The 22,607-nt window shown below is 42.8% G+C and overlaps 1 protein-coding gene across 2 annotated transcripts in view; it reads left to right on the top strand.

Moving 5' to 3' along the window:
* Positions 1–22,607, top strand: part of ATG16L1 (autophagy related 16-like 1 (S. cerevisiae)) — a 39,917-nt gene that overhangs the window by 5,276 nt on the left and 12,034 nt on the right. Inside the window, exons 2-11 of one of the 2 annotated variants that reach the window (XM_011952025.1) lie at positions 1,950–2,055; positions 2,813–2,886; positions 3,708–3,959; positions 8,780–8,845; positions 11,724–11,810; positions 12,500–12,556; positions 13,450–13,552; positions 16,311–16,416; positions 19,873–19,943; positions 21,440–21,511. In XM_011952025.1, coding sequence (XP_011807415.1) covers positions 1,993–2,055; positions 2,813–2,886; positions 3,708–3,959; positions 8,780–8,845; positions 11,724–11,810; positions 12,500–12,556; positions 13,450–13,552; positions 16,311–16,416; positions 19,873–19,943; positions 21,440–21,511 — 951 coding nt within the window. In that variant the 5' untranslated portion in view covers positions 1,950–1,992. The remainder of the gene's footprint in view (positions 1–1,949; positions 2,056–2,812; positions 2,887–3,707; positions 3,960–8,779; positions 8,846–11,723; positions 11,811–12,499; positions 12,557–13,449; positions 13,553–16,310; positions 16,417–19,872; positions 19,944–21,439; positions 21,512–22,607) is intronic. The other variant, XM_011952027.1, reaches the window with a different exon arrangement.

Consider the following 22,607-nt stretch of genomic DNA (forward strand, 5'->3'; position numbering starts at 1 on the left):
GCTAAGATTGGGAAAGTACCAGGTTGCCTCAAGATAAGGTATTAGTTTGTGCTTAGCTTTGTAATAACAATACATATAGAGATGGAAAGACTGCTATACTGCCACCTTTATCCCCCTCTTTTTATTTTAGTCTAGGTCATATGGAGTGGGCAGTTCTTTCTGCTCTCTTCAGACGTTGATATCGTAGTGTCCAGCCTTATTCCTTTTCTCCATCTACAAGCTTTCCCCAGGCACTGATTTCGCTACTCACTATAATCTGATAATTCTCACCTGTGACACCAGCCTTCTCTTGAACTATAAATCCACAGTTCTAGTTGTCTTCTGCTGTTTCTGAGATACCATGTAAACACTTGGCAAAGATTCCAAAACTGCATTGATTCTGGAGGTGATCTGAACTCACTCCCGTGGCCTTAGGCACATCTATTTGCTGACAGTGTCTACATGTTAGCCTCTAGCTTGGACTTCTCCCTGAGGTTCGAACTCTTTTTTTTTTTTTTTGAGACGGAGTCTCGCTCTATCGCCCAGGCTGGAGTGCAGTGGCTGGATCTCAGCTCACTGCAAGCTTTGCCTCCCAGGTTTACGCCATTCTCCTGCCTCAGCCTCCCGAGTAGCTGGGACTACAGGCGCCCGCCACCTCGCCGGCTAGTTTTTTGTATTCTTTTTAGTAGAGACGGGGTTTCATCGTGTTAGCCAGGATGGTCTCCATCTCCTGACCTCGTGATCCGCCCATCTTGCCGTCTCGGCCTCCCAAAGTGCTGGGATTACAGGCTTGAGCCACCAAGCCCAGCCGAGGTTTGGACTCTTAATACTCAGTTTCCAGTTGGCAATACTCAGTTTTCACTTGACTGGCCACAACTGAACTCTTTAGGCCTCCCCCAAAACCTGCTGCTCCCAGTCTTGCCCATTTCAGTGGCTGACACCTGCCTTCTATCAGTTGCTCAGGCCAAAAGCCTTGAGTCATCCTTGACTGCTATCTTTCTTCACACCCCATACCCAATTCAAAGTCAAGTCCTGTTAGCACTGTCTTTGGAATGGATTTAGAGTCAGACAGTATCTCACCTCACTGCTCCCACCCTGGTCTGAGCTGCACTGTCCAATATTTGCACTTTGCAGTAGCCTGCTGGCTGGTCTCCCTATTTCGGCCCTTACCCCCATGCAATCTGCTCTCCTTTTAAAACCTAAGTCATTCAGCTGCTTAGAGCCCTCCAGCAGCTTCCCTTCATGCCTAGTATACTTCACAGCCCTCAGAGGGGTCCACAAGGCTCTGCATCATCTCCCCACCTCCTCCTTGGCCACACCTCCTCTGTCCCCCTGTGCTGGGGATTCAGTCACCCTTCCTGCAAATACACCACCCGCTGTATGCCTCTCCAGGCCCTGCTGCTGCTACTCCCTCTGTCCAGAGGGCCCTTCCCCCAGGGGTCCACATGGCTTATTCCTCACTTCCTTACAGCCTCTAGTCGTGTGTCACATTGGAGAAACCCTCCTCAATTACATTAAAATAGGGCCCTCCCCACCCCAGTTCTCTTTCTTCTTCTTCTGGAGTTCTCAGCAAGCACGTGTGACTCCTGACCTCACACATGCTCTCAGTTGACTGTCAGCTGTGTGAAAGCAGAGCCCTGCTGCCATCATCGGCGCTCAGGTCCTTGCTGAGCCAGTGGGCCTCGTTGGTGTGCCTGTTACTGGGACTTCATTCAGGAACTTTCCACCCTTTATTCCTGACATGCCTGGTGGTCACAGTTGCTTTGCTTTTTTCCACGTGTTTCACGTCTCCTCCTTTCCACTCATAGTGCCTGTAACCACAGCTGCTGGAGACACCCAAATGGTTTATTGGCTTTGTGAACATGTTTCTGAAGTTGTTGTTTCACTGCCTAATTGGAAAGATTTGGAGTTTCATTTTTCCCCTCCTTTTTTTTGCACATTCTCTTCATCTGCCTGGTTTGCCAATTTAGTCCCGGACATGACGGCACATGGAATGACAGTCAGCTACAAGAAATGGCCCAGCTGAGGATCAAGCACCAAGAAGAACTGACTGAATTACACAAGAAACGTGGGGAGGTAAAGCTAGCCCTTTTCCTCATCGGTCTTCTGCCCTCTATGAGAGTCCTGTGGGGAGTGGGGGAGCTCAGTCACTTCTCACCAGAATTGGCAGCAGCCTTAGCCGTATGTGGCATCAAAAGCCCCCTCTATAGGAATAGAAGAGCAAGGAAGACAGAATGAAAAGACCAGGCAGATGGAGGCCCATCGCCAGAAGGGCAATCCTGTGAGAGCGCTGCCAGTTACCATGCTCCAAAATCAGCACGAGGGGCAAGAGTGGAGAGGCTTTAAAGAACAAAAACCTGCTCCCTGGCCTGCTGAAGGCCTCACTGATGGTTTCATAAAACTTTTTAGTACGAACTCTGAAATTTCAGAGACGTTCATGAGAAAGAATCAAGTCCAGGGATGTGTTCGCCTGGATGCTGGTCTTACGGCAAAGCTCCAGTTGGGAAAATACAGTTCACCATCAATACAGCTGAATTGATTGTCTTTTCAGCAGAAATGAGTCTCCAAAAAGGTAGCTGAGGTTGAGGAGTAGACAGTTGTCCTCAGCAAGCACCTAGAACCTGGCAGTCACCTAGAACACTTCTCATTCCAGCCAAGCTGTCCTTCAACAGGGAGCAGCAGGGACAGTTCCCCTTTGTGTCCCCATAGGTGCCTCAGCTCCTTGCTCTCACCCAGCTCCTTTATTCTTTCTTAAATATAAATTGCCACCCACTGTGTAGTTTCCAAGTGAGGTCCTAAAATTTTATTTATAAAAGTATTCTTTATCTCCCAGTTAGCTCAATTGGTGATTGACCTGAATAACCAAATGCAGCAGAAGGACAGGGAGATGCAGATGAATGAAGCAAAGTGAGTAGAGACCGTGCCTCCTTGGAGCCTGGTCATTGGGTCCCATGTCCTTGTTCTGCTGACCTCCTGTGAGCAGGGCCAGTGGCAGTGAGTGGTCACAGTGCACTTAGCAAGAGTTTGATTTCCAGTGCATGCACGCCCTGGGGTCCTTTTCTACCAACTCTGAGAAGGAAAAGCAAGGACAGTCCCGCAAGCTTCTAGCGTCCTCCTAGGGAAGTCGCCTTGGCTCTTGCAAGTTTTCCAGAGACACTCAGCAGCTTTCCTGTGGCCGCTGTGTGTGGGAGCTGGTATGTTCCTGTGGTGGAGGTGGTAGGGCCAGGATAGCTGAGCGCATGGCCCTTGGGAAAACGGGAATGAGTTTGTGAGCAAAACTGTTGCTGATCAGAGAGAAGCCTGGCAGACAAGATAAATTGGGACTCTGAATCCTGAGACCTTGGAGCTGGGGTGGGGGGTGCTTGGGTTTCCTTAATATGTGGAAAGGGGTCTAGAGGCTTGGAAAGGCAGGGCACTTGCTCAGGCATTCTTGCTTGGGAAATGTCAGAGCTGGTGAAATTTGTAGGGTTTCCAGCCTCCTTTTAACTCCCCTTTACCAATCTAAGCATCGAATGTTTCTCTTCCTTCACGTCGTGTTTTTCCCAGTCATTAATTGGATTAATTTCACCTGAAGTGTTTCCTCTCCTAATGGATTATCCTGTACATCATGGGGATGGGCCTGGCTAAAAGATGTAACAGACAAAGTGTTGAGCACGCAGCCAGGTCCGTCTGGCTCTGGCACAGGGCTCTGGCGAGGTACTATTCCTCCTCTGATGTCATGCTTCCAGGATTGCAGAATGTTTGCAGACTATCTCTGACCTGGAGACGGAGTGCCTAGAACTGCGCACTAAGCTTTGTGACCTTGAAAGAGCCAACCAGACCCTGAAGGATGAATATGATGCCCTGCAGATCACTTTTACTGCCTTGGAGGAAAAACTGAGGAAAACTACGGAAGAGAACCAGGAGCTGGTCACCAGGTGGATGGCTGAGAAAGCCCAGGAGGCCAATCGGCTCAATGCAGAGAATGAAAAAGACTCCAGGTGGGCTATCAATCCACAGTTAGTGGTTTCCGTCCTTAGTAGAGTAGAACCTAGGTCTTTGCAAAGAAAGACATAAACCTGGCAGTTACTGCAGGAGGTTTGCCAGGGAATTCTTTCAGTGTTTCGAGGAGAAAGGCTAATTCTGAACAATGTAAATTAAACCAGAGTTAGAAAAAGGAAAGAAACCACAATTAGAATTCTTCCCTATAATTTTGTGAAGCTTTTTGTGTCCATATAAAAATTCTGATCTTGCTAATGCACAAGAAGGCTATAATCCAACCTCATATGAATATAGATGTGAAATTCCTAAATCAGACTCATTGATAGATTTTTATTTATTTATTTTTTGAGACAGAGTCTTGCTCTGTTGCCCAGGCTGGAGTGCAGTGGCGTGATCTCAGCTCACTGCAACCTCCAGCTCCCAGGTTCAAGTGATTCTCCTGCCTCAGCCTCCTGAGTAGCTGGGATTACAGGCATACGCCACCACGCCTGGCTAATTGTTGTATTTTTAGTAGAGATGGGGTTTCACCACGTTGGCCAGGCTGTTCTCAAACTCCTGACCTCAGGTGATCCACCCGTCTCAGCCTCCCAAAGTGCTGGGATTACAGGTATGAGCCCCCGCGCCTGGCCATTGATAGATTTTTAAAGAATTCACTGCAATCCTACTAAGTCTATTTAAGATAAATCTGAAACCTACTGAGACGTGGGAATTAAAAGGTGGATTATCAAGAAATCAGTTACATTAGGAATTCGAATCTCTCTTGTGGGAAATGTGTGTGTTTAAAAGCTGCCCCAGAGAGTCCAGTCATCCCCTGGTCAAGGCCCACTGATCAACCATCTATATACACTCTTACTAAAACCTACAAGAGAACAAGGAGAGGTTCACTCTCACAACTCATAGAGAACACCGATCTGGATGTTCTGGCCAACCAACCATTGAGAAGAAGGGGTGATCATCCACCTAGAAACCTAAGAAAATGAGCTGAAAAGCTATTAAAACAAGTTCAACAGATGCCAGGTGCGGTACGTAGCTCATGCCTGTAATCCCAGCACTTTGGGAGGCGGAGGCAGGAGGATAGCTTGAAACCAGGAGTTGGAAGAGCAGTCTGAGCAACATAGTGAGACTCTATCTGTACAAAAGGAAAAACAAAAAACTAAAACAAACGCTGAGCATGGTGGCATGTGCTTGTGGTCTCAGCTACTGAGGAGGCTGATGGGGGAGAGTTGCTTGAGCCCAGTAGGTTAAAGCAACACTGAGCCAAAGTTGTGCCACTGCATTCGAGCCTCAGTGACAGAGCGAGACCCCATCCAGAAACAAACAGAAAAGCTCTACAGATTAGAACATATTTTTAAATCCCCGTATCAGTAGTTTTGAGTTTGAAGAGATTATTCCAGTTAATTTAAAAGTGAATAAATGACAATAAGAAAGAGTCTTTTAAAGGGAAGAAATTACGATAGGAAAGAGTCTTTTAAAGGGTGATGATGGAAAAACAAGTTAGTATATCAAAGAGATGATCTGCGCTACCGTCATGTTTGTGGCAGCACCATTCACAATAGCCAAGATACGGATTAATCTACATATTCATGATTGGCTTAGTGGATAAAGAAAATGTGCTGTACATATACACAATGGAATATTATTCGCTATAAAAATGAATTAAATCGTGTCATTTGCAACCACTTGGATGGAACTGAAGGACAGTATGTTAAGTGAAATAAGCCAGACACAGGAAGGCAGATATTGCATGCTTCTACATGTGGGGCTAAAAGAAAAATGTTCTAGAGATACAGAGTATAACTGTGGTTACCAGAGCATGAGAAAAGTAGTGGGGAGGGAGGTTAAAGAGAGATTACTTAATGGATACAAAAATGCTACAAATGGATACAGAAATACTGTTAGAAGGTGTAAGATTGGCCCAGTGTGGTGGCTCACTGTAATCCCACTACTTTGGGAGGCCAAGTAAGGTGAATCACTTGAGGTTAGGAATTCGAGACCAGCCTGGCCAACATGGTGAAATCCCATCTCCACTAAAAATAAAAAAATTAGCCGGGCTTGGTGGCGCATGCCTGTAATCCCAGCTACTCAGGAGGCTGAGGCAGGAGAATCGCTTGAACCCGAGAGGTGGAAGTTACAGTGAGCCAAATATCATGCCACTAGGCTCTAGCCTGGGCAACAGAGGAAGACTCTGCCTCAAAAGCAAAACAAAAAGAATACTTAGTGCTGTGGGAAAATGCCTAAAATTAATATAACCAAAAATAGGACACAAAATGGTTTCATACAGATGATTCCAATTTTGTATACTTTTTAAAAAAAATGACTGGAAGGAATTATATGTACTGTTACTGGTGTTGATGTTTGGGGTGGTGAGATTATGGTTTTTGATTTCTCATTTTATACTTACCTTTATTTTCTAATTTTCTGGTTTCTATTAAGAGAAAGTAAGCTGTCCTTTTTGTATTGTTCTGTCTCACATTTACTTGAAGCAGACTTGTTTGGCTTATGCCATGGAACCTGTCAGCAGTGTGAGGGCGTTAGGGGCCCCAGGTGAGCTAGATGCTGCTAGGTTGCACGTTCACGTCAGCTGAGAGGCTACTGGAGGGAGAAGTTGGGGAGATGTGTGGCAATGTCAAGGAAGAGCCCCTGAGCAGTGCAGTGGACGGGGTCCTCATTCCCTAACCCACCCTTTGAAGCATCTTCCTAGGGATGTGCACTCGGAGGTATCATGTGATTGCAGATGTGGGGCCTGAGGAGTCTTCATTTGTTTAGGTAGATTCTCCTCCTAGAAGCCTTCCCGCCTCATTACCCACTTCCTGCCTCCCCAGCTTAGATGTCCTTCATCTTCCTGCTTCGGGCAGCTGTGGTTTACCTGGGCCATATGTAGCACACTGTTTTGAAATAGCTCTTCACACTCTGCCTCCTTCCCTATGCTGCCACGTGTCCCTGCGGTCAGGCACAGTGACTGCTTCATAAAATGCACTCAGGACTGGGTGCGGTGATTCCCGCCTGTAATCCCAGCACTTTGGGAAGCCGAGGCGGGTGGATCACCTGAGGTCAGGAGTTCGAGACCAGCCTGGCTAACATGGAAAAACTCCGTCTCTACTAAAAACACAGAAATTAGCTGGATGTAGTGGCGGGTGCCTGTAATCCCAGCTACTCAGGAGGCTGAGACAGGAGAATCGCTTGAACACAGGAAGTGGAGATTGCAGTGAGCTGAGATGATGCCACTGCCCTCCAGCCGGGGTGACAGAGACAGACTCTGAACTATTAAAGACCTTTCCTTTCAGCTATAGTGATGAAACCCTGATAACAGGTGGTGGTTTCCTTTCCCTGTGACCCTAGGTCAAGTTTTTATCCCCACCTTGCATATATTTCTATAACCTAAAGTTATAGAAAGTAGATTTCAGACAGTCAACAAGTGCTTTAATCATAGAGTAGTGGTACTCACACACCTCATACCGAGACTCTTGTTTTTCCTCGAAGAGAGTTCACAGGTTGTCTCTTCCGGGTAAGAAAATTTGGATAAATTGTATTTTTGGTAATTTGCCCTGTAAAAGTTATTTTTCGTCTTCGAGGTATAAAATCAAAAGTGTAATGTACTTTTAAAGCTATGCCCACACCGCTTCCCAAGATTCTGCTATACTGCCTAGAGGACTTACCTTCATTTTGAGAGTTATCACTATGGTAGAAGCTTAAGAGAAAGTTCAGCAGAATTCTTGATTGCAGCTCAGTAGCATTGCTGGAGTTCTAAATTAGGAGTCCTCCACCTAACAGGTATAGCCGTAGTTAGAAGTGAAATTTGTCAAAGAAGAGAGTGTGAGGTCAGGGTTAGAAGTTAGGGAGTTTCTGAATTTAGGACTTGAATGAGAGACAAAAATGATTCTGAGAAGGGGAGTTAGTGGATGAAACTTTGACCATGGTAAAATTTGTCACAGCCAAGACTTCTATTAAAGTTTCTAATGTTATGTAAATTTTGACAGTTGAAGAATCTCACTATACCTCAGTTTCCTCATTTATAAGTGGCAATAATGGTATTTACCTCAAAAGGTTGTTATAAGGCTTAAATGAGTTAAAGTCTGTAAAGTAATTAACAATGTCAGGTACCGGGAAGTCCTAGGTAAATCGTCACTGTTAGTAATCATGCTGTGGGTGTGTGAATGCAGGTTAAGCATCTATATCCCAAACTCCACGATGCTCCAGAATCTGAAACTTCTTGAGTACCAACAGGACACTCAAAGGAAGTACTCATTGGAGCATTTCAGATTTCTGATTTACCGTCAATTCAACTGAATTTCATGTTTAGACCTCAATCCTGTCCTCAAGATTTATATCATGTTTATGCAAAACTTCGAAATCTGAGAAAATGAGAAATCTGAAACACTTGTAGTCCCAAACATTTCAAGTAATGGATGCTCAACCCGTATGAGACTATTTGCTTTAGAAAACTTAAGCCACACCATGACTAACCCTCAGTGAGCCTGAGGCACGTGTCTATCCTAAGAGACCCTGGGTCCCAGAAGGCAGGCCTCCTCTTTTACCAGTTCACTGCTTTCTCTAATAATGTGACCTATCTCTCTTCTAGGCTTTACTCTGAAACCCTTTAAAAAGGGAGCCTCACTGGTGTTACGAGTTTGGGCTTGTGACTTTGAGTATTTTGCTCAGGGTAGTTGTTATTTCACATGCACTGAATGTGTTATTAGAACTGGTAGCTTCTAGAGAGCCCAAACCCCGTGCTTTCTTAAGCAGACATAAATGGTGGGCTTTTTTTTTTTTTTTTTTTTATTTTTCTTTTTTTTTTTTTTTTTTTTTTTTTTTTTAACAGGAGGCGGCAAGCCCGGCTACAGAAAGAGCTTGCAGAAGCAGCAAAGGAACCTCTACCAGTCGAACAGTAAGTAAAGATAAATGAATCAAAACTGTGCTCCTGAGAGTTTGGCTCTCTTAAAAGTTTTGTTTTGTTTTGAGACAGGGTCTTGCTCTGTTGCCCAGGCTGGAGTGCAGTGGTGTGGTCATAGCTTCTAATGTTTTTATTTCTGTAAAATCATCTTACAGATTTTAGAAAGAATACTTAAAGGAAGAAAATGAAAACATACAATTCTTCCACCACTCAGAACTAACATTCATGTATCATTTTAATTGTATTTTGGTGGCTTCTGATTTCTCACTTACAAATAAGGTACTGATATGGCCTTTGACCCTATTTCTGATTACTTACTTGAGGTAGATTATTGAAAATAAAACTTGGTGGGTCAAAACTTTTGGAACGTATCACCAAACAACCTTCTGAAAAGTTTCTGTTCATCAGCTGTGAATGTGAATTCTAACTTCCTGCACTCGGTACACGTTATTGCCTTGCTGTTTCCTGTTCGCACTTTGAACGATCAGTTTTCTGCCTCTTCACTGTGCCTGCCATGTGATGCTGCAGTGGGGTTTTTGCTGTTGTTTTGCTTGTTTTTTCCCTCCTTGCTCCCTTTGGTTTGTAACTTAAAGTGGAAACATAAGTGAAAACTAAGATCTTTTGGAACAGAAGGAGTTGAACTAGTTCCGGAGCTTTCCCTAGTCTGCCTGCGAGTTAAGGTGGGGCATCTTCTCTGAGATTTGAAGCTTTGATGGTGGTAGAAAACAGTTTCCTTTGCTCTAGGATGTTTCTTTTCTCTTGAAATGTGTTTTGGAATATAGTTTCAGAGTTACGATCCACTGTTTTTTAAAATGTTGGTTGATTCCTTATAAGTGGAGGGGTTTAAATTCAACTAGGAGTCATTCATCAACTAACGTCTTAATTTATAAAGAAACAAAGGTTCCCATATCATGCCTTTGCTTTAGATGTGTAGGATACGTGTGTGTCTGCACTCTCAGATGTGGAAGATTAATCTCAGTTGTATTTTTCCAAGTCACAAAGTAAATAAATAGTTGACCTGGAAATGAGATTTGGTTTCTTCAAAATAACAGTTTATAAAAGTGTCATTTGCATAACCAGGTTGACTGTGACAATTTAGACAGGCTGAGCGTCCTGCCCAAGATCATACAGGAAGGGACCGAGGTAGGATGCAAACACAGGGCTGTAAAGGCCTGTTATTTTATTTTATTTTGAGACAGAGTTTCACTCTTGTTGTCTAGGCTGAAGTGCAATAGTGCGATCTTAGCTCACCGCAACCTCCACCTCCCGGGTGTAAGTGATTCTCCTGCCTCAGCCTTCCAAGTAGCTGGCATTACAGGCATGCGCCACCACGCTCAGCTAATTTTGTATTTTTAGTAGAGATGGGGTTTCTCCGTGTTGGTCAAGCTGGTCTCGAACCCCTGACTTCAGGTGATCTGCCCGCCTCGGCCTCCCTAAGTGCTGAAATTACAGGCACGAGCCACTGCGCCTGGCCTAAGGCCTGTTCTTAATCTCTATGCTTCCCTAAGGAGTTTCTGGGTCAGAGGACATACATCTTTGAAAGGTTTTGATAACTTAGCAAATGCTAGCGTTTCCTTATGGTCCCGCTCCTAAGCACAGTTCCAAGTACTTACAACCATAAAATTCTATTTTCAACAGGACATTGTCAAAGGCTCAGCTCATATTTGCAGTTCCTGTCTTTGCAGTTCTCCTCTCATCCTTGTGTGGGCACAGGTGACTCTCACAAACCTAGCTTGCTGGGAAAGCCAGTCAAAAAAATAAAGCACAGCCTTGTCCTCTTTCTTTAGCCCTGCCTTTATTCCCTTCTATATCCTGGCCAAAATGTGGTGCAATAATTACACATAGTCCTGGAATAAATAGCTAAGGAAAATAAATTTACTTTGACTTGGTTTAACTTGCTTAGTAACAGGTTCTTAAGTATATATTTACCTAATCCAGATAATTACTCATTGAAAAGGAAAAATCTTTCTGTCAAGTTCTTGTGAATCCAAACAGTAGGTGATGAAATCTTGGGTTATTACATTTAATTATCTTACTTCTTCATGAAGGTTACATGTCAGTAGGAGGTCATTAAGACCAAAATAATTACTTGTGTTCCTCCAACTAGAAAAGACATGGTCCATATGAGGAAGGGGATTCCAGAGGTGCTTTGGATCCGCTGGGACAAACAGCAACAAAGGGAACATGTCCTATGACTTGATTATGTCATTTGAAGTGTGATGGCCTCTCCTAATGTCAGAGACACTGTGTATTTAAGCATAAAATACGCAGAGTCAAAAATGCATAGTGCTTAAATTTTGCTTTTCTATTTTTTAATTAAAGTAATATTTGAAACTGGGTTAAGTCAGCTGTTGATTTCATGGCCCATTTAGCCATCCCTTCTTTCCCTGAATTCTTCTCCCTACACTGTTGTTATTATATTCCATAGCTGCTGCCCCTAACTATCCTAGGTACCCCTCAGCCCTTGTGTCATGGGAACTGTGCTTGGTGAGTACTGCAGCCCTTCAACTCTGATGCTGACTTGCTGATGGAATGCCCTACTTTGGCACTGGTTATGTGATTATGGACTCAACAGATCATATTTCATTGCTTTCCAAGTAGGAACTGTGTTTATACCTAAAAGGATCAAAAGATCACTTTTAAATTTATTCTCAGTTGAAATTCTGGATTTGATTTGAACAGGTTAAATGTTTATTTTAGTGTTGTTCAGAACATGGCAGCTCTTCCTTTTTCTTCAAAGAACCTTTAACACATTGCTGTCATAGACAAGTGATTTAGGATCTAACTAGAAAATGATATTAGCATTTGCAGAACAGAGTAATCACAGAGCTCCTGTTGAAGAGAATCAAAGAATCTCTTGCCTTTCTTTCAGGGATGATGACATTGAGGTCATCGTGGATGAAACCTCTGATCACACAGAAGAGATGTCTCCTGTGCGAGCCATCAGCAGAGCAGCCACGTAAGTAGGCGGGTTTGGGCCAGGGGAAAGGACAGCTTGAGGAGCAGTATGAAGGCACATCTGTGGACATGACAAAGAATGCAGTCAGAGGCACCCAACTCCTGCCCCTTTGCTGGGACACCCAGCGTTGTACACACCACAGAGGTGTCTAGTCTTTCTCACTGCACCTCTGCTTAATGGGAGGAAGCAGAACATGGGTGGCTTCAAATGCTTCTAAATACAAAAAAATGTAGTGGCTTACTAGAATATGGACAGTTAAACCTTATTAAGCGGAATGATTGTTTAGGTTTAGATCATCCTGTTTCATTCTTCCTAGGGCTTCCCCTCCCCACCGCCCTTAAAGAGTGGGGATTGGTTAGCCAGCCAGGAATTGTGAGGTTAGTTGTCTAGAAATTGTGAAGTTAGTTAGCCAGGAATTGTGAGGTTAGTTGTCTAATGCTGTATTTCCAGGGAAATTAATTTAACACTAGGGAACCTTGTTTCTTTTGAAACTTCTAGGCTGGGTTTTCCCTTTTCCCTTCCCACTATTTTCTGGCAGTTTGGTACTATGTTGGGTTTCTCTCGGCTGGGGTTTGGGAACTAAACGGGAAACATACTCCCAGGTACCTGTTTTTGTGGGCTGTTTTTGTTGATTGATTATTTGGGCAAAATGTTTCTAAGGTTTAAACCTATCCTCCCCTCCTCTTTAGTAAGCGACTCTCGCAGCCTGCTGGAGGCCTTCTGGATTCTATCACTAATATCTTTGGGTAGGTTAGAAGACCTTTCCTTTTTAAAATGTGTATAAGTATACCTAAGTATATGTACATGACTTATTTTTATTTTTTAAATGTACACCAGGTTTCAGTGGTGCAGAGTATACATGTGCCTTAATATCAGCTTTTCATTTAGCTTCTTCCTTTTTTCCTCAACTTCCTTTCCTCTTAATCTCGCTGCGTGCTGATCTCTGGCCTTTCCCTTTAGTCTGTCCGAGTCTCCCCTTTTGGGACATCATTCTTCTTCTGATGCTGCCAGGTGAAACTATTATCCTCTCTTAGTCCAGCATGTGAGTGTGGGTCCTTAACAATTATGCCGATCACCGCTTCACTGCCCTCAGTCATCAGGTGTTCACGTGCTAACCAGGATGCTTTGCATGTTCCTAGGAATGCCGGGAGCCCTCAGAGCAGGGCTGCCACGTTGAACACTTTGTACAGTACTCATGCTCTTGTTGCTTTCTTTTGGCATGCGTTAGACTCCACATTGATCACAAGTGATGAGGGTGATTCTAACTAGGCATAGAAATAAAATAGGTTTGCGAAAAATAGCAAAGAGCTACCTCAGAGCGAGCTGTTACATTGAAAAAGTTTCCCAGCAGCATATTGACTGGGAAAGCAATTGTTCAGGATTGCTTTTCATTGTTGGGTTTTGGAGTCCACCGGTTAGTGTGCAGGATAGTAAGGCATGTGCTGGCTCTCTTTCTCATTTGAGTGAGGGTGCTTTTGATTTTTTTGTGAATTGTTCTATAGTTTGAAGAATCTAGAAGGGGCAGGCTATCAACAGGCAGTCTGCTTAAGCAAGGTCATCCTGGAGTCCTTTCTAACGATTTGATGGGCAGTAAACCTTTGCAATCCTGTCTGATATTTGTCTTTATGTTATTTCTTAGGAGACGCTCTGTCTCTTCCTTCCCAGTCCCCCAGGACAATGTGGATACTCATCCTGGTTCTGGTAAAGAAGTGAGGGTACCAACTACGGCCTTGTGTGTCTTCGTAAGTATGCTTCAGCCCCAAGCCCCACGCGCTTGATACAGTGACAGAGCCTGGCAATTAAAGGGTCCTTTCTATGCCTGCAGCTAAGCGTTCCATTGTTTTACTTATATCAAGCTTTTACACCTGTTGGCTCTGTCCGCTGTGAGAAATTGATCTGTTTTGCTTAGTTTCAGAGGAAAAAATTTGTTACAACCATCCTCTGTAATGGCAGAGCTGACTGAGAAAGGGTTGCTAGCATGAAGGATAGGGCAAAGGAAAAGTAATTAGGAATGGTGAAAAATGGGAGAGTGATTTATATAATTACTGTCACCAATTGGCTCCAGTTTAGAGTGAGTTGCCAGTCAGTGGTCTATTTTGGAAGTAGGACGGCTGTTGGTTTCATGAATTATACCCCTATCTGTATGACTCCCAACCATTAGGGGTCTATGATTGGAAGCAGTCCTGGGCAGAAGCCACTGTGATGGATACCAGGGCTGTCACCCGGAATTCAGAGCTGGGTCCTAGTGCTAGCAGATAGTTTGCATCCCAGCAGGGGTGATTGAGCAGAAATGGAGCCAGCCTGGGGAAACATTCAGTACCTGGCTCAGAACTGCCAAAGTATGAGGAGGGTGGGAAACAGAGCACAAAGAACAGAACCTGGAGAGCTGGACTGACTCCAGTACTGGCCTAATAACTGGCAGCGGGTGAGTGAAAGGAGCCAGCTTTCAAAGCAGGGAAGATTTTGCCATAAAAATGGGATGGAATTTATATGGTGGGAGCTTTGGGTTCTGGGTGTAAGGAGGGACTTTGCTAGTTACACAGTGGACTGGCTGAGTGATGAACTGCGTTGACTGTTGTAAAGAGAGTTCCGCTTTGGAGGAGGAGTCGGGGTGGGACATATCAAGGCCTCTTCCCAGTCCCTCTCCACTCCTGTGATTCCGTGATGAACCGGGCGCCTTGCAGAGGTCGATGATGATTGGTAAAAGGTCTGATTGCACTGAATGTCACAGTCCCTTCATTGCCCTCAACTCCCAGCAGCCCATTTTTTTCCTCCTGTCACATTTAAGTCATGTGTATAGGATCATGGAGCAGCTGATAATTTGGGATTCTGTCATTGTGTGTTTCTGAGAGTGATCGGTTCACAGCTGACAAGTATCCAACAAAACCAGTTACACAGGAGACTGACGAGTGGCAGTCATGGGTGTGATGGTGCATGATCTCAAGTTTTCAATCTGAGACCTCCTAAGGAGAAAGAAAGCATGAAAAAGAAAAGGAAATTTCGTGGGGGTAAAAGGTTTGGTCACCGGTCATACTTTTCAGCAGTGGATCACAAGAGGGAGGGAAAGTGGAAAATGAAATTACCAAAGTGATGCCTGCTGCCCAGCCTGTATCGCTCTCTCCGTGATTCTTCAAGCATCTTATTTTTTTAGTCCCAAGTGAATGTGAATATCACATATTCTCTTCCCCAAGTGACCTTTTAGACAAGTGATTATCTACTTAACAATCTCATATTGATAGTCTATGTTTTCTAGTCTTTCTTTTCCTTCTCTATTATAGAAATTTTCAAACACTTTTGCTGGAGCAATTTGAAGCCAATCCTAGGCGTTATATTTCATCCAAAAATATTTCACTACCCATAATCTTCTTAAGAGAGTATAGTGAATTTTTTGATTATTCCCTTTTCCCATTCTAGAATGGGATGCTGGCTAGGTCTCTGTTATCCAGGCTGGAGTACAGTAGCACAATCTCAGCTTGCTGCAGCCTCAACCTTGTGCTGAAGCAATCCTCCCACCTCAGCCTCCCGAGTAGCTGGAACAACAGGTGTGTGCTACCACACCTGGCTAATTTTTGGTTTTTTGTTTTTAAGAGATGGGGTTTCGCCATGTTGCCCAGGCTGGTCTTGAACTCCTGAGCTCATGCTATCCACCCACATCGGTCTCCCCGAAGTGCTGGGATCACAGATGTGTGCCACCGCACCCAGCCAGGATGCTTTTTTACTTGGTTTTCTTTCTCATCCTGAACATAAGTACCATCTTTTGCCAGTGTTTATGCCAGTATCAGAAATTTCCCTATTAAAAATATAAATTCTCCTAAAATAACGACTGTCATTTTTATCCATGGCTTACTCATTAACAGGCACCATTCTGGGTTGCAAAAACCTTTCTGGAGCTGAGGAAACTGAGACTTCAGAAACTTGGCAGAGGTCACACTGCCAGTACACACTAGTCCCGTAATGTTTCCACAAAGAACTACATAGAATTCCATTGTAACACAGATTGATGTTTTTGCCATCTGCTTATATTAGGTCTCATTGTGAAAGCTGTATTATGAGAGGCCATGTGCTATACATTGTTTAAATAGGTAGTATTTAATATTATTAGTAAAATAGTAATTACTAGTAGATCAGTAAATAGTATTCAACTCAGTCTAGACCAAAATTAACTAATACTAGGTTTACTTTTAAACTGTTAAGATAAATATAGGCCATTATTGTTAGAACAAATGATGTTAATGCAAGGACCACCTTTAAGCAATCTACACAGATTTTGAGTACTTTTTGAGAAGGTTGCGCTGTACTCTGATACAGCTGTAACTGGAAGAAGAAAATGGTAATAGAATCTTAGGAGACCGGAGCTAGGAGTCCAGTTTAGTTTGTGATTGGCTCCACCTGTCTTTAAGGATGAATGTTTGCCCATGAATTAGGCATTTGGAGTGTTCGTGCATCTTGAGCTCTTGGAATGAGAATGACTGGGTTTGACGCAGGGTGCTTGTCTTGCAGGATGCACATGATGGGGAAGTCAACGCTGTGCAGTTCAGTCCAGGTTCCCGGTTACTGGCCACCGGAGGCATGGACCGCAGGGTTAAGCTTTGGGAAGTATTTGGAGGTGAGAGCCTGCTGCATGATCTCAGACTGAAACTTGGAAATGATGCACCCTTGCACCACAGAAAGAAGCTGTGTTGCTGGCATCTGGTTGACCTTGCTTTCAGGCACTGTGAATTGTTCATCTTCTCAAAACATACATTTTATGTAAGGGATTGTTTGAGCAAAGCGTTGTACATCTCAGTTATTCTTTACATCCGAGTGGATGTTTGCTCTCGTTTTCGATGTAGTGACCAGAAAATACTGTTAAGTTATGGATATGTTTCTGTTAGTAAGGTTTCTGTAATTTTTCTCAAGTATATACCAATCAGAACATCTTGCAAAATAGTACCATTTTTACGAGGAAAATAAGTCTTATGATCATGGATTCTACAGTTAAACTATACATTAAGCTGTAGTTGGTGCATTTAATGACAATGGCAGTAGCCTAGGGAGAAAAATGATTGGAGTCATGTCTAAGCTTGAGAAAAGAGACGTGTATTACCTAGAAAAGATGTCTTTACCAGTGTATCAGACAAGGGCCCTTAGATCAAGACTCAGTCTCTTTGGACTTTCAGGATGCTCAGAGATGGATGGCATTAAAACAGAAAATGGAAGTTAATGAAACCATCTCTTAGAAATCTGAAGCTGGGCATTTCCCAGTTTTGACATTTTCAAGATTCAGTTAAATATGCATGTATTTTTACTAAAATAAGGCCAAAGAATAAGGCTTAAGGTTTTTAATAGGAACCACTTTGTCGGGTGTCCATAGTCCATACATTATCCCTGTCCAGCAATAAATATCTCCTAAGTGATTTTGTCTGTTAATTCCCCTGATCTTCACAACAGCCCTGTGTGGTTAGAATGGTAGAGATTGAGCCATTTCACAGATAAAGGGAATAAAACTCAGACACTACATGATTTACATGGCTGGTGAATGATTTCCATGGTGAGGAAGTGGTGGAACTAGGACTAATGCAGGTCAGAAGACTTGAAATTCCATGCTCTTCTTACTGTAGTCTTCTCCAGCATTCTCTAGCAACTGAAAAATCATAGGGGTACTGCTTTTAAGGTTTATTAGAGCAGGAACAACTTATTAGAATAGATTATTAGTAAAGCACCCCTCCTGTCTGCCCCGTCCTTTGATTTTCAGGAAAGGGACTCAGCAGTTACAGCCCATCGAAGCGTGCTAAAATTTGCTGTTTTGCCCAGAAACATTTTAGCTTATGAATGATAATGGCTGAAGCTATTAGAAAACAATAATAAAAACAAATCATAAGAAATTTTCACATTGTGAGGCTGAGGCAAGAGGATTGCTTGAGGCCAGGAGTTCAAGACCAGCCTGGGCAACAAAGTGAGACCCTGTCTCTACAAAAAAAGTATTAAAAAGTACCTGGGTGCAGTGGCATGCACTTGCAGTCCTAGCTTCCTGGGAAGCTGCAGTGGGAAGATCAGTTGAGCCCTGGAGTGAGAGGCTGCTTTGAGCTATGATCACATCACTGCACTCCAGCCTGGGCAGCAGAACAAGACCCTGTGTCTTTACAGAAAAAGGAAATTTTAGGGAATTTGACTTGTAAAATCAAAGTAAACAGTCTGTTTTGATTATGCCATTGAGATTTAAATAAAAATAACCCTAGAAATATTTTTGTTTTACTCCTTGGTCAGTAAAAACACTTATAAGAAAATTAGAGATATGAACCTTTAATTCTAGTAACCTTGTTGCTGCTGAAAAGGAAATGAACATCAATTGAAGTTAATACTGACATAATTTGTGCCAGTGCATAATTTGTGTTAGTCAGATTAAGTTTCTACCTAATCTACAGAAGTAGAAGAATGTATGGCAGCATTTCTCACAGTTTTGTGTAGGGCCTTTCTTCTACAAACAGCTTTTTCAGTCTACTAGATTTTTCCTCTTGGCTAATATTTATTTACTGAATCTTGGAAGAGGCCAAGTTCAAGAGACCTTTTCTGAAATAGTTTGGGGGTCCTGTTTTTTCATCCTTTTAGAATATCAGAAGAATGGCACTTTCTACCCACAGGGAACATCTGGTTTTGCTTATTCTCTCTAAACAGAAGTTCCACTGGGAATTACACAAATGCTGTTGACATAGCACCCCCCACCCCCACCCCATACCTTGTAGATAATTAGTTTTAATACAGTCTTTGTTCTTTTTGAGATCAGTCTCTCATATTGAATAGCATTAATTTTTTGGTCACTTCTTACATTTCAGCACTGTATTATGTGCCAAGCAACTAGACCAGTATTTTAAACATAAGCCAAAGAGATATTTCTTAGAATTTGCAGTAATATTTTTATCTGTGAAGACTTCATCTAAAGGAAGATCTATGCGAATATTAGCCTTTTTCAACCCTTTTGAAAATCTTAAGAAAGCTAGGATCCAGAAAAAGCCATTAAATATGCTGTATTTTGCAAGTGGATTTAGAGAAAAGGTTCATCAACCAGGTTAACAGTCTGTGGCCTGAACATACATGACAGCTTCAAATCAGTATTCGTGTCACTTTGATATCTGGCTCCAATCATCATTTTTACTACTTAGAAGTAGTGAATAAGATACAAATGTGTTGAAATGTTTTCTGTTCTGTGTTCCTCTTTTACAAATAAGATTACATTGCTTCCTTAATTCCTGGCTTATCTGTGTGGATCATCCTTAAGTTACCCTTTTAAAAAGAACTTAATTAAATCATTGAGGTTTTTGCTCTTCTCAGTTTGGGACTGCCCATTACTGAAATTTCCATGTGGGTGGCCAGGCTGTCTGGAAGCAGAGCAGATAAAGTGGACACTGCAGAGTAGATAAGGTGGACAGTGGCTCTGTTGGTGAGGGAGAGCTGTGTAGAGGGACGGGAGGTGCTGGCACTTAGTTCGCTTGCCAGGATCTTAGGTTCATGGAGATAAAGTATAAGGGCAAATTCCAGAAACTCCAAACTAGCTTGACTGGTAGTCTAATGACTAGTCATTTAAATGTAACTAACCCAATTTCTTTTCACACCTTAATGAAAATTACCACACCATGGATCTGGAAATTGACTGCCAGTTTATACAAAAGTGATAGTTAAGTTAGCATAAATACTGATCAAAGATTTATGTATGTAAATTTTTAAAATTTACTGAGAAATAATGGAACTGAATAAACCCAGTCTCTAGTTTGATTGACATGGTTTATACATTCCTACACTTTATTTTTCTAAAGATAATGAATAACTACGTTTCTTAAAGAATAGAACACACATGCAAGATACTGGGGTCAGTGTCCACTTAGACATGCATTCCTCTTAGAAACTAGCAGTATCTTTTATCTCTCATATTCTGTTTGTCCTGCTATTTTGTTTGATTCTGTAAAGGTACAGGATAGCTGTTGTTTCAGCAGTATAATTGGCTTCCATTGTATTTCAGTGCCCAGTTTTAATGTATTTATTGACTTTATTTAACTTCCCATCATCCTAATTTTTTCTTTTTATACAGAAAAATGTGAGTTCAAGGGTTCCCTATCTGGCAGTAATGCAGGAATTACAAGCATTGAATTTGATAGTGCTGTAAGTATCGAATAGCTATGATTCTAGGTTTTTAGAAATAATTTAAGACATTCGGGTTTTGAAATTATAAAATAACTTACCCGATTTCTCTGCCATTCTCTGTATCTTAAGTCAAATCCATGTTAAAGAAAGATGGAAGTAGATTATAGGGTTAATTGCTGTATCAACTCTGATAAACTCTTGGGTTCTGCTTCATGCATTAGGCTTGTGATGTTACTCAGTACTCTGTATGATTTCACTTAATAGTTGTATTTTGAGTTTATAGATGCTGCACTCCAGGGGCCAGTGTGGTCTCTACCCTCAGAGATTCACCATCTAAGTGAGAGTGATGGGAAAGCATTAAACTGCAAAGCGTTGTGTTGAGGTTATGGTTGAGATGTGTGTGGAGTAGAAAGGAAATACGGATGAGAGAGTAGCTCATTCTGGGGCAAGGGTTAGGGGCCACAGTAAGGCATTTAAAGCGGTCTAAAGATAATCAAAGGTCGGAGGCAAAAAGCCAGGAATGGACACCACAGGCAGAGGGAGCAGAGGAGATTGGGCTGGGCAGGTGCAGGAGCTTGGGTGGAGGTGATGACTGGGTGAGGCCAAGGCAGCGTCCTCATCTACCAAGAGTCCTTATCTTGGTTGTCATCTCTGGGGAGCCTTTTTCACATTCCTGGGTGGGCTGAGTGTCTTTCTGTATTCCCAGCATCTTGTGCAAACCTATTCTGTGGCACAGTGGTTGTGTATATCTGCTTCTTTTGCTAAGCTGAGAGCTGACTACCTGAGGGCAGGTGTCTGGGTGTTAATCATCTTTGTACCCCCAACACCTGGCACAGTGCCTATTAGGTTCTAAATAACTGCTCCTTGAATTTAATTGGGGAATGATAAGGGAATAAGGTTAGAAAATGAGGGTATGTTGTATTGAAAGGTTTAGACTTCTGTAAAGCCATGTGGAGACTTGAGAGATTTTTAGAAATGGGTGTGGTGTTAAATTGTGGTATAACTGTGACAGTGTTGAAGACTGCATTGGAGGAAGCAGGTCTGCAGCAGCCCGTGCGTTCAGTGCTTCTGCAGAAGGCCCAGGTGGGGGCCGAGGCAATAGAGGAGAGAGGAGAGGACCAGGCTTGACACATTGAAGACGAACAGTTCTCAGAGTGAATGGGAGATTAGGCCAGGACCAGTCAAGGGTGCCTCTGAGGTTTCTGACTTGTTGATATTTGCTGCTAGTGAAGGTTGTTGCCAAGGGAAAAGTGAGCAGGGAAGGCTGAGTTCCATTTTGAGCTTGAGGTGTCTGCAATATTCAGGTGAAATTGAGCAGGCTCAAAAAAAAGGTCTGAGCTCGAAGGAGATTGGTGAGTTGAAGCACACTCATGACAGTAGCTGGTATTCAGGCTGGGTGTATAGTTTGAGGCATCTAAACCTTCTTGGACTTGATTATTGGGGAATTTATATCGTGTGAACTTAACTCCTCTGATTTGGCTAAAAATTGGTTTTCCTCTTCTTTATTCCCATAGGGTTCTTACCTCTTAGCAGCTTCAAATGATTTTGCAAGCCGAATCTGGACTGTGGATGATTATCGGTTACGGGTAAGACCCAGTTAAGAAAGTTAGTGCAATCTCCAAACTTCATGTGGTGTTATCAAGGCACAAACTGGCAGGTGCTTAATTAGGGGACTTTGTTTTCCCGAAAATCATGCTTGATTCACCTGCCCTTCCTTTCCTCCTTGGGGAAATCTGTGTTTCCACTTTATACTCTTTGTCCAAGACTCAGTTTCAAAATATTTGCAATAGGACCCTCACATTTGCATGAAAACCTTGGAATTCTCTTCATAAGGACTAGATACTTTTGGTAGGTAGCAATTTTAGCTTAATGGCACAAAATTTAGCAATAGCATGGGAATTGTGATTCCTGTGGGCTCTAAAACCTAATTACCTCACAGAGTAAAGTGGGATATAGAAGTACAAATGGATGTATCATAGGGATAAGACAATTCTGAAACAAAAACTCCCAGTGAGAAAGAGGGGACAGGTGTCAGAGCAGGAAGAACTGATTGGATGTTGAGGAAAGCTGCATTTGAACCGCAACTCGCCGAGAATTCTCTTGGCACCCAAGATAGAGACCAAAACTTGATTGTATCGTTTTTGTTCTGGGGGGAGCGGGGGGCGTAGGGGGAAGCATGTAACTTAATTTGCAGACTGTTTTTTCCCATAAGCCTGAAAGAATCATCACATAAGCTTATTAAACACAAACTATTGAAAGATATAATAGAGGATGAATTTGGCATTAGTAGGCATTTTACTAAAAAAAAAAAAAAAGTTCAACACAAGCCATTTGTGTGTGTCAACCCACACCAGAAACAGGAAGTAATGTTAAGATGAATATTTTTTCTTTTTTCTTTTCTTTTTCTTTCCTTTTTTTTTTTTTTTGAGATGGAGTTTTGCTCTTATATAGAGTACAGTGGTATGATCTCGGCTTACTTCAACCTCCGCCTCCTGGGTTCAAGCAATTCTGCCTCAGCCGCTTGAGTAGCTTGGATTACAGGCGTGGCTAATTTTTTATATTTTTAGTAGAGATGGGGTTTCACCATGTTGGCCAGGCTGGTCTCGAACTTCTGACCTCAAGAGATCTGCCCACCTCGGCCTCCCAAAGTGCTGGGATTACAGGCGTGAGCCACTGCCCAGC

The sequence above is a fragment of the Colobus angolensis genome, unplaced genomic scaffold (assembly GCF_000951035.1).
Source record: "Colobus angolensis palliatus isolate OR3802 unplaced genomic scaffold, Cang.pa_1.0 Scaffold33, whole genome shotgun sequence".
Taxonomy (NCBI): Eukaryota; Metazoa; Chordata; class Mammalia; order Primates; family Cercopithecidae; genus Colobus; species Colobus angolensis.